This window comes from Eschrichtius robustus, chromosome 12 (genome assembly GCF_028021215.1).
Source record: "Eschrichtius robustus isolate mEscRob2 chromosome 12, mEscRob2.pri, whole genome shotgun sequence".
In the NCBI taxonomy this organism is placed as follows: domain Eukaryota; kingdom Metazoa; phylum Chordata; class Mammalia; order Artiodactyla; family Eschrichtiidae; genus Eschrichtius; species Eschrichtius robustus.
The window spans coordinates 103,439,921-103,452,384 of record NC_090835.1 but is presented as its reverse complement, the minus strand read 5'-3'; the positions used below and the strand labels follow the sequence as shown (position 1 = coordinate 103,452,384).

The 12,464-nt window shown below is 40.8% G+C and overlaps 2 protein-coding genes across 2 annotated transcripts in view; one reads left to right on the top strand and one right to left on the bottom strand.

The window, feature by feature from the left end:
* The window catches only part of CAGE1 (cancer antigen 1), a 49,551-nt gene extending 41,799 nt beyond the window's left edge, over positions 1-7,752 (bottom strand). The window contains exon 1 of the mRNA XM_068559450.1: positions 6,590-7,752. Within this exon, the coding sequence (XP_068415551.1) occupies positions 6,590-6,653 (64 nt within the window). The 5' untranslated portion in view covers positions 6,654-7,752. The remainder of the gene's footprint in view (positions 1-6,589) is intronic.
* The window catches only part of RIOK1 (RIO kinase 1), a 30,489-nt gene continuing 25,619 nt past the window's right edge, over positions 7,595-12,464 (top strand). Inside the window, exons 1-2 of the mRNA XM_068559449.1 lie at positions 7,595-7,892; positions 10,936-11,140. Coding sequence (XP_068415550.1) covers positions 7,822-7,892; positions 10,936-11,140 — 276 coding nt within the window. The 5' untranslated portion in view covers positions 7,595-7,821. The remainder of the gene's footprint in view (positions 7,893-10,935; positions 11,141-12,464) is intronic.

The window sequence follows — 12,464 nt, the reverse complement described above, 5'->3', positions numbered from 1 at the left end:
TTGTCAAATACCATTGCAACAAATTCCAAGACATCTTCAAAATTCTTTCGTTGTACTGTAATTTTAAAATGTTTCAAAACAATACAAACGCACAGCACATAGTGTAATAGCAAACACATATAAACTCATTTAATCTCACAACAATCTCATGAGCTAGGTACTGTTATTATCCCTGTTTTACAGATAAGAAAACTGAAACATAAGAGATGTTAAGTCAGTTGCCTAAGGTCACAGAGCTGGTAGGCAGTGCATCTGGGATTCCAGAATAGTATTTCTAAATGCTATGCTATACTGTTTCTCAATATGACAAATTACTCAGATTTAATACATTTTAAAAAATAAGAAGCAAATAAAAACAAAATGGAAAGAAGTAAAGTGTTACAAAATTAATAAATGACCCTTCCCTTCTACCTAAATTCCCTCCTTTTCCCCTCCCCAGAGAGAACTACTATACTGAAGCTGGTAAGTATTAATTCTTCCCATCCATATTTTTCTAATTTTACTACTCATTTAAGTACCTGAAATAACACATATCAAGTTCCCCGACTTTCTCATTTTGTGACACCTTAAAAGTCTGTAATTTTTTCACAGCACCCCTAGACCAAAAGAAATACTTAACAGTTCCATTTATTAAGTAGTTAAGCTCAAACAACTTAACGATTTTTCCTAACAACTTAGTAGCTGTTTAAAAATACACATAAACAGTAAAAGAAAAATATTTTATTTCATTCTTAAACAACCAAACTTGCCTGCTAGCTGGGTACACGACTGAGCACAGCACAATGTCTCAAACCTTGGAATCAAGCTGGAAGCCAACCCTCACTTCTGACTTCACACTGATTTTCAGGAAGTACTTGCTTTTTATCACAGAAACCTCCAAAAACCCATCTTTGCAAACAAGGCAGCATAGAAAGAATTATAGTATGGTTTTTATACTGAAATAGTGAACTATCTTAAGCTAGTAGTTTGTGGGGTCCAACAGCTGTCCAGTATCACTGTTTTCTTCAAATTTCAAAATATCCTGCAGCACCCTGGGCAAACTGTGGGTACACAGTATTATTTTGTTTTAAATTTTTTATATAAATAACATCATGTTTTATATATATCCATATAAATGTCTATTTCACTTAAATTTTTGCTTTTCAGACTTAGCCATGTAAATACATGTAGATCTAGTTCATTCTAAAGGATTACACTTTATTCCTTTTCTGTTAGATATTTGTTTCTAATTTTGCTATTAAAAACAGCACTGCAGTAAACATCCTTATACACATTTCCTTGTACACTAATTTAATAATTTTGGGGGGCTTCCCTGGTGGCGCAGTGGTTAAGAATCCACCTGCCAATGCAGTAGACACAGGTTCGAGCCCTGGTCCAGAAGATCCCACATGCCGCGGAGCAACTAAGCCCATGCGTCACAACTACTGAGACTGCGCTCTAGAGTCCGCGAGCCACAACTACTGAGCCTGCGTGCCACAACTACTGAAGCCCGCCTGCCTAGAGCCCGTGCTCCGCAACAAGAGAAGCCACCACAATAAGAAAGCCCACGCACAGCAACGAACACCCAATGCAGCCAAAAATAAATTAATTAAATTAAAAAAAAAAATTTTTTTTTGCCTAGGCTCTGCGTATATACCTAGAAGCGGAATTGCTGGATTATAGGAAATATATATCTTCAACTTTACTAGATATTGCAAAGTTACTCTCCAAAATGGTTGTACCAATTTACACTTCTACCTTTGCTTTACATCCCTCCAACCCATGTCAGACTGACACATATGAAATGGTATTTTGTGGTGTTTTTAATGTACATCCTTTCAGGTATTTAATGGTCTTGCAGGTTTCCTTTTCATGATCTGCCTATTAGATACTATGTCTCCCCAAAACTCTTATGTTGAAGGCTTAACCCCCAGTACCTTAGAATGTGATTGTATTCTGAGATAAGGCCTTCAAAGAGGTAATTAAGGTTAAATGAGGTCGTAAGTGTGGGGCCCTGGTGCAATATGACTGGTGTTCTTATCAGAAAAGACACCAGGGAGGCACAGAGAAAATGCCACATGAGGATATAAGAAGACAACTGTCTGAGAAGTCTCAGGAGAAAACTCTGCTGGCACCTTGATCTTGGACTTTCAGCCTCTAGAACTGTGAGAAAATAAATTTCTGTTGAAGGCACCCAGTTTGTGGCATATTTTGTTATGGCAGCTCTACCAAACTAATAATACAATTTGCCTGATTTTCTATTGAGTTATATGCGTCTTTTTCTTATTGGAGTTCTTTATTTTGTATACTAATCCTTTGTGAATTGTATACATTGCACATATTTTCTCTTAGTCTGAGGCTTGTTATCTTACTTTCCTGATTATACTTTGGTCATACAGAATTTTTCTTCATTTTAATGTAGTCAAATGTGTTGATTATGGTTTATATTTCTTGTGTAACTCTCTGAGCCTCACTTTTCTCATCTGTAAAATGAAGGTAAAAACAGCCCTACTTAAAAAGAAAAAAAAAAGCCCGATTTCATAGGATTGTGGATTAAACGTGATAATGTACATAAAGTGCTTAGCACAGTACCTATTATTATAACAGGACATACACACAAAATTTTAGTTTCTCTGTTTGCATATTGCCGACAGAGAGATACTCACCACCTAACAAATTGCCTAGTGTGCTACAGATTTCTTTGGAAAGTGTGAGTTTAGACTCATTTTTCCTTTTTATATACTTTATTTCATTCTGTATGAATAACAAAAAGGCATTAATATTAATACTTCTAACCTCATAAGCTTCTTCTAAAGGTACATTGCTATATAATTTTTCTTTTAGTATTTTTTGTTGCAAGGGTAGAATGTGCTTTCTGGTATCTTTCCCCACTGTATATCTGAACTCCCTTCTAATTAAACCATACTAATAGAGTTACAATATTAAATTGCAATTAAATATCTTGCTATTTCAATATTTCGGGTTTTTCTGGTAAATCAAATCATGTTACTATAAACATTCAAATATATGATAACATATATATCCCTTACTGATAATTCTTTGATGTTTATTAAATCTGGTCTAAACAACTTTAAGGTAGTTTTTATTCGAGTCATTTAACATTGCAGATACACAAAAAAAGGATTCCAGTATAACGTGGAATTTGATTTCACTAAACAGCAGTCCCTAACAATTCATGTAGCTTATTTTCAAAGTTACGTTACTTCTACATAAGATGAAAGGGTTTATTAAGTAAATTAAAAATATAAATAAGATAGTAAGAGAAATATTTTAAACGTTTGAGGAAAACATTGGTTTAATCATGAATAGCGTATCAAGTATGGGGACCTAAATGATGCTCTTAAAAAATTCTTATCTCTTATTAAAGTCAGCTGGTTACAAACCTCTATTCAAAAATGCTTTTTTATAGCATTGTTCTACTTATTGAATGCATTTGAAGTACAAAAAAACCAAAGTATATTTTATAACAATCTGTTTTTTAGACGTGTTGCTGAGACCGTTCCTTCTAATTAGATTTTAAAAGTATCAAGAATAACATACATGAAAAACAAAATATAGCACTATTGACATGTACTGATGTTATATTTATACAAACTTTTTGGAACTCCTACACACTGAATTTTAGAGATCACTTCTAACACTAGTATTCTATGATATTTAACTAAAACATGCCTTTTGTTCCTTTGGTCTATACATTTTCTATAAAGAATAAAATGCTCAGTGAAACCCATGAGGAAGGACCTCCTCATATAATTTAAGACATTCATTCTTTATAATTCAATATATAGTATCTTGGTCCCTGATTAACCCTGTAATACTATGACAAAAATTTTTTTTCAAAATGAAAATAGTTCTTTATAATTATAAAAAATAATTTTGAACGTTGTCTAAAACGAGAAAGTAAAAAACACTCAAAAGCCCACTACCCAGTGAGAAGCAGTGTGACCATTTTTCCATGTCAAGTATATATCTATACTATCAAATTTTAGGTTTACATATCTGCTATACATCTGTACAATAACTAGGCCCCTACTGCTGAAAATTTAGGTTGTTTCCAATGTTTAGTTATTATGGAGAATTCTGCAAATATCTCATTTGTATACTTTCCTAGAGGTAGAATTAAAAGTAAAATGTGCAGTTAAACTCTTCATTTCCTACCACTAAACAGCCCTTTAGAAAGTTATGCCAATTTATGGCCTGAATCACATGAAATTTGTCACTATTTGTCCATTTTCGAACTACAGAAAGGCAATTTCATATGGCACAACCTAACACACTGCTACTATTTCCCTACACTCAAGCTAACAATTATCGAACATTTAGAACATTAATGAAGACCTTGCAATATTACAACCTTTTATTTTGTGAGAAAGGGCACTAGGAATGTTCATATAGATACAAAGGAAGTCATTTACGTGCAGAGCACAGTCAATGTCATTACGAATCATTTGCAAGCTGACATAGTGGAAAATGCTCTAGACCAGATGATGTGATCTGAGTCGTTGTGCCCACGTCCCCTGGCTGCACTCATGGGACTACACCAGGATGCTAGAAAGGATTGGTTTTAACACTCTATTTGTAAGACTCTACCTTTCTTTGTACACTAATGGAACTGGAAAAACCAAGCCCTATATTCCCCTCCTCTACACCTCCACTGGAGATTCTTTTATTATTCCTCATATTTTTTATGAAATTTAATACAGAAGACAATGCGAAGGATGAAGACATTTAAACCTCCCAGAATTTATAAGCAATGCACACCTGAGGCAAGTCTGAAGTGGTACTGCTGGTTTCCATAAAGGGAGAATCTGAGTGAGTTAAGTCTCAAAAAAGGCTGCTGAAATTCATAGCATCTGCTTCTGACATGCTTTCTAATTTTTCATGAGAAGCATCCACTTCAAAAGGTACAGGATCTGAAGGTGATGACCAAACTTTCTGATAGTCCTTGTTCCTGACTGTTGAATGATGAAAGTCCTCTTTAAAAAAACATAATTTTAGGGGCTTCCCTGGTGGTGCAGTGATTAAGAATCCACCTGCCAATTCTGGGGACACAGGTTTGAGCCCTGGTCCGGGAAGATCCCACATGCCGCGGAGCAACTAAGCCCATGTGCCACAACTACTGAGCCTGCGCTCTAGAGCCCACGAGCCACAACTACTGAGCCCATGTGCCACAACTACTGAGCCCGCGCCTAGAGCCCGTGCTCCGCAACAAGAAGCCACCGCAATGAGAAGCCTGCACACCGCAATGAAGAGTAGCCCCTGCTCGCCACAACTAGCGAAAGCCCGCGCACAGCAACAAAGACCCAACGCAGCCAAAAAAACACAAACAAACAAAAACATAATTTTAATGTCTATTAGTATATACAAACAAAAAGCTGTTTTCCGCTTCCCTCCTCACATTAAGAAGGCAGCAAAGTTCACTACCCTAAATTTTAAAATATCATTTGTGAAGTCATTGGAAAAATATAAAATTAGTCTGAGTATGTTACAAAGTCATGGTAACTTTGCATGGTAGTAAATACTAATTTGGACAAAAAGAAGTCAGTATGTGTGGCTACCATCCAGTGATTCCCTAAAAGGTTTGGGACCCAGAAGGTGAAGGGATCTCTCAATTACTTAATCAAAAGATATTTACAAAATATTATCAGAGACCTATTAGGGTCCACAAAACACTGTATTTCTACTTACCTGATACTTTCTATTCTAATAGCGCATTACCAAGTCAAAGCCAACACTGAACATCAGTTTTCCCTCCCTTCCTTATGCCACACTTATTCTCTCAGGCACTTGGGTTTGAAAACCAGGAGACATCTTTGGCATCCTTCTACCTCATCACCCATGGGCTACTCAGTTACCAAGTCCTGTCCGATTCTCCTTTAAAAAATGTTCTTCATAACCCATGCTTTCTTTCCCTCCCTACGGCATCATACTGGCCCATATTCTCATGACCTCCTCAGGTCCGTCAGGGGATGGGAGTAGAAAACAAGTCCAAACACACTGAGTCCAAATTCTTCTGCTTGACTTCCTAGGTCTTCCATAGCCTGAACCCGCATTACAGATCAGGCTTCCTTCCCTGCAAATAGATCACGCTCCTTACCATCTCAGCAGTCTGCCCTGGTAAGTGCTTCTCCCTCCTAAAACTTTATCTACCCGTTCACCCAGTTTTTAAATTCCTTCAACGTCTTTAGTCTAAACTTCCATCTCACAATTCAGCACCTATTGGTTGACTGTTTTAGTCTTCACCATTCTTTCAAGGGTGTTAGTGTCTGCACTCACATACTATACAGACCTCAGGAGGAGCCCATTTACGGTTTTTCAATATCCCCTACAGCAAACCAACCAGTGTTGTTCCGAGAATATATCGAATAAATTCTGCACTTAAATGATTTATTTCTATTAAAACTTTTCAATCTGCAGCCACTTAACCACTCCCCTGGGGTATTTTATTGAATTACCAAATTAATAAATAATTCGCCGAGGTTTAATTTTTTTTCAAACCTGTCATCATTTGGTTAAGGATCAATATAAAAAAAGCCAGGGAGCCAAGCCGGCTGGGCAGGATTGGTGAGAGGCCAGACTTTATGCTCACCTTTTCCTCTGTCTTCCAAATACGTGAATGCTGCCTGGGCTGTGGTGAAGGGGGTCTGAAACATCCTTCTTTTGTTTTCCAAATACAAAAAACCGCCAGGGCCTTATTCCTGCAAAATTTTTTGTTTGCAAACCTAGAACTCCCAATTATAACACTTCTACAACTTTGTTCATATGGCATAATCTACCAATTTCCTTTTTTTTAAGTTAGGCTTCCTTTTTTCATCTTTCATTCTGTCCTTACCCGATTTATGCTAGACTTGAAAACAACAACCAAAAAAAACTTGTTCAAATGTTTGGATAGATATTCCAGAGACACTGCTACGCTGTTTTAGGATGGGTGTTAAAAGAGGTGTCACTGGGGCTACTGGCAAAAATTCTCAAGTGTTTTTTTTTCCTTAAATTTTCAGTCGTATGTCAAATTTCAAACTTCTGAAAAGCAACTGTCTTATTTTCACCTCAAAACAACGCAACAAACTTTTCAGGTCGCACACGTGTGCTCACTTCCAGGCTCCATCGCTGCTCGGCTCCACATTAAGGATTTCGGGCTGCCTCCCTCCGCACTGGGTAACGAGGGAGGGGGAAGAACGCTTTCAACCTTGCCCACGCACGGCTTTTCACGCCTCGCAGCGGGGATGCGGCAGCGCTGGAACGTCCCAGTGTGACGTCCGCCCGGCCGCGCCCGCCCCTCGCGGCCGCAACGGCGCCCGCCCGGCTCCCGCGCCCTCTGACCCTCTCGAAGTTTCCATTCGCAGAGTTGGGAGGTTACGTGGTGTGCGACCCCACGTCCAGCAGCCCCAGCCTAGCTGACGCGCCCTTCCACGGGAGGACACAAAGCGGGGAGCGCACTCGAAAAGCTCCGGAAGGAACAGTCGGCCCAGCCTCGGCAGGGAACGACGGGAACACGAACGCCCCACAGACCTCGGGTACCTCTCGCGCCCTGCGGGACGCGAACTTCCGGCGCTCAGCCCGGCGCGGGGGCGGGGCTTCCGGTGGGAAGACGCTTTCCCTTCGGGGCGGGGCTTCCTGTCTGGGTGGCTCGGGGGCTAGGCTTGGAACTCCGTCCTCCGCACGTGGCGCGCGCTTTGGGCGCGGGGGCTTCTGAGCGGTTTGCGAGGCGGACGTCAGGCGCAGAGGCCGTTGGATCGGCGGGTAGAACCGTCCCTGTGCCGTTCCTGCCCCGGCGCAGGGCGAGCGGCCGCTGGTGGCTCTAAGGCTCGGCGCGCTTCCGTCATGGACTACCGGCGGCTGCTGATGAGTCGGGTGGTCCCGGGGCAGTTTGACGACGCCGACTCCTCGGACAGGTAAGCAGCCGTGAGTACACCGACGCTGTGCGCACGGTGCTCTCTCTTCCGCCGCCGCGGTCCCTTTGGGGAGTTGACGCTTGTTTGTGGTTTGGAGGGAGACTGGTAATTCATCACTCGGGGCCTCTTCACAGCCTCTTGCTGCTTTCTCCATCCCAGCCAGGTCTTTCTGTTCAGTTGCCGGCGGAGTTAATGAAAGCCCCTTTGTCTGTCCGGAGAGTCCGGGGTTCCCAGATTGTTAGCATCGCTGAGAGGCAGAGTTGGAGAGAGCGATTGGGTAACAGGTGTTTGAGCTTTAACTACATTTAACGTTCAAAAAATATTGGAGCACCTATCGTGTGCCTATTTCTGTCCTCGGCGCTAAAGATAGTGATGAACAAGACAAAGCAAGGCCCTGCTGCCATTGAGTTCTGCCTTCTACTTGGGAGGGAGGGCACACCATTAGGTACATAGAGATATATTTTTTTTAAAACCCAGATGACATATTTACTATGCAAACAATTAAAATCAGTTGATAGACCTAAGTAGTGGCTTAGTTGTAAGGGAAGGGTTAAGTCCAAATCTGGGGACCTACTTGGTGGTCCAGCGGTTAAGACTCCGAGCTCCCAATGCAGGGGACCTGGGTTGGATCCCTGGTCAGGGAACTAGATCCTGCATGCCGCAACTAACGATCCTGCGCGCAGCAATGAAGATCCCTTGTGCAGCAACCGAGACCCGGTGCAGCCAAAATGAATGAATGAATAAATAAATAGTCCAGATCTAAAGGACACGAAGGAGCCAACCTCAGGCAGAGCAGCGGGAACAGCAATTCAGGACAGGGGACAGCAGGTGCAGAGGCCCTACGGTGGGATCCCTTTTGGCTGTGAAAGGAAGATCTAGAAGCCACTGTGCCTAGAGCACAGTGCAGGTAGTTGAGGAGATTGGTTGGTAATGATACAGAAGTGAGAAGGGGCCAGAGCATGAAGAGTATTACAAGTGATGGTAAGGTTTTGAGATATTATTTTAGGTCTTATAGAAAGCCACAGGAGGGCTTTTAGCAGGGCAGTGACATCACCTGATGTATGATTTAAAGGAATCATTCTGCTCTGGAGGAGATGGTTTTGGAGGGCAAGGGTGGACACAGTTCAAAAGTACTCAGGTAATTGACTTCAAAGACGATGGGATCAAGCTAGGGATGTTTTGGAGGGTGAAGGGACAGGGTGTAACGGTGGGTTAGATGTGAAGTGAGAGGCAAAAGGAATTAAGGATAACTCCTACTTGAAAGCAAAATGAAACATAGAGTTCATTTTGGAATTCCAAGAAAATGGTTTTTACTTTATAGTAAGGGTTCACTACACATAGATTTTATTAATTTCAGTAAATATAGGTGGATGGCTTTCTGTGTGTCAGATCTCTTGTTAGTTGATCGTGATACATTGGTAAATACTCCCCTGAATGACACAGAGCTTGCACTCTACCAGGGGAAGCATATCGAATAATTAGACAAATTATTTGTATTAGATTTGGGTAAGTAGTACAAAGGAGAAGTGGGTAAAGAACAGGGCAGACTTTCCTGAGCGAAGATAGTAGGTCAATACTGGAAGGATACGTAGGATTTAGCCAGAGAAATGAGAAGGGCATCCAGAACTACGTTTTCAGATGAGCGCACAGAAGGCCTTAGGGACTAAGTTAAGTGGGAAGAAGAAACACAGCCAGTGTGACTGGTGAGTAGTTAATGGTCATGAGTGTACCCTAGACATTGTGAAGATAGAAACCGGCGGATTTTGCCCACTCCTGGGACTTTGGAGACGTTTTTGTTTGTCATAGCGGGGGGGGGGGGGGGGGGGCTGGTGCGCTGGTGGCGTCTGGAAGGCAGGGACCAGAGACGCTGCTGAACATCCTCGAGGCACAGGACAACCGCCCTCAACAAGGGATTGTCCAGCCGAGGTGGTGAAGCCGTGGTACAAATGAAGGTATAGCTTTAACATGACGCTCTAGGTTATTGGCAATTGAAGGATTGATGGATTGTGTTTATGAAATCCTAGTCAACAACAGGGGTTTACTGATTATTTGTTCTCTTCTCACCCATATCCGTGGAGATTTGGAGCCCTCTAAGCCATGGCTAGTTAATGAGTCAGGATTGATAATCTGAATTTACTTAAACCACTGTCTGACTGTGTTTAATCTGGTAGGGCATATCATCATGTGTTTTATGTGGTTTCTGTACTCGTTCTCCACCTGAGGGCTCAAAACTGGTAGTACTGCCTCTAGAATCTGACCTGCAGACATGTTGTGTTTGGTGTGCACAGTGGTTTGTTCAAATTGAATATACCAGGTAAGTGGGAGATTTTACACAAAAACCCAGAGTTGTGGCTTCTTTTGAAAAACTAAGAAGATACAGTAATACTCATCTGAATTCTCACGTGGCATGAAAAGACCCTGTTAGCTGTGCTCCCTTTACTCTGGGCCAGTTCTCTGGGTTTGACAGTCTCCGCTTCTCCTCTTTAATTATACCCAGCCTTCTTCTCTCATTTGTGCTGCTTCTCTTCACCGTCCTTCCCTTCATGAGCAAGGGTGATTTGAAGTTCTTTGTGTAACACAGGTCTTGATATGGCTCCTTTTGTTGCAGAATGATAATTGAGTTCAAGATAAGGCTTGAAATAAGGCTTTAGACTTATGCCCAAGTTTGGTCAGAAAGCTTCCCCCACCCCCTCCTAAAGCAGCTCTGTGAATGTTTTTCCTGAAGTTCAGGTCTGGTGTACTCATCAGAGTTAGTTCATTCAGCAGAGAAGATAGTAATATAAATTCTAACTTCATTAAGGCAGGGGTGGATTTAACAACCTTATGTACTTCTTCCGTGGTAGGACCTGGAGAATAAGTGAACAGCTGGAACAGAACCCTGAGAAACAGGAGAACTTGGTGTTAAGTTTGAGTTTATTGGGAGATGTTGTAAGCGAACCTTTTAGATTTATTGGTGTAGATGTAGCCTACTATATCATAAATAAATACATATGCAATTCCAATTAGAGTATGTGTAAACATGCCAAAACATTGTTATTTCCAGTGAAAACATTGACTTGAAGACTGTCAAAGAGGAAGGTGATATTCTGTTTGAAGACCTTCAGAATAACGTGAATGAGAAGATGGGTGAAGGTGAGATAGAAAGGGAGGAGGAGGAAGATTATGACGACGATGATGATTGGGACTGGGACGATGGATTTGGAAAACTGACCAGGTGTTCAGCCTCAGGTGGAGGGAGTAACCAGCAGGTATCTGATGAACGATCCTGTACATCTTTGCGTTGTTTGCTTATGTCTTCTTTTTTAAAAGGACTTTTTGTGGTTCTAGAATTGAGTAACTGAAAGGTTTTCACCAGGTTATATTGCACCATAGCCCTAGCCTTTACTGGTTTTCATTCTTCATCCTTTCCGTATTTCTGATAATGATGTACATTTGTTCCATAATCAGTAAATTTAAAAAGTTATTTAAATTGTCATAAGATAATAAACCTAAAAATCTGCCTGGGAAAAGACACAAATAGGCAGATTACTACAAATGGTTAGGAAACAGAGAAAAAGTTCAGCTTAATTAGTAATTAAAGAAAAGCAGAGAGTATGTAGAGATTTTTTTTTTCCACTTATGAACTGACAGAGACACAAAATATGTAATAAGTCTGTTGCCATGGGAAACTGTCTTTTAATGACATGGAGAAATGTTCCCGATCTGCCATCTTCTACCAAGTGCAGAATGCAGGTTACCAAGCCACGTAGAGCCTGCCCCTCAAACTGCAAGGACTAAGAGTTGGGAGTGTGCAGAACCAGAGGGTTCAGACGGTGCATCTTCCTGGAACATAAAGGTTCCTAGAGCATGAAGATAGGGAGGAGGGGAAAGCAGCACTATTTCTTTGAAAATTAAAACAGCTATACCGTGGCCTAGAATGCATACGTTCTTGAATAACCAAAGAAATTTCACACTTAACGTGCGGTATTGCTTTGGCAACTCCTTCACTGATTCATTGGTGAGACTGAGCAATTTCAACATAGAGTGGAATTTCTTTTAATAAAGCTGGGAGGAAAAATATATATGCTTAAATGTTAACTGTTAATCTTTGGGCGCTGGGCTTATAGGTCATTAAAATTTTACCTGTGGTTTCTACTGTGAACATGTATTATTTTAAGTTATATTTAATAGAAAACAATTTTTAAGTTCCCTGTAAATAAGAAACTACTCAGCCTCCAAGTTCACGCTTAGATACCAGGATTGAATCAGTCCTTGTGACAGGCCCTTTTAAGCTCTGTTCTCTTATTTATAGGTTCTGGATATTGTCTCCCCTCTCTTCCCTTTTTTTTCCATTACTTCAGTTTGTGCATTGCACCATTCTAAGTGCTAAGCCTTGTACTTAGTCTTTCCCTCTCTTGAGACACTAGGCCCAAAATGAAATTCCTGGAACCAGTTTAACGTTGGTCTTAGCTCTTTATTATACACTTGGGGGTAAATGAACATTCTCACGTTTTAAATCTAGAAACCAGTCAAATTAGAAAAATGCATTTAATTTTAATTTGTTATTTATAATAATGAAGAATATGTTGTAGA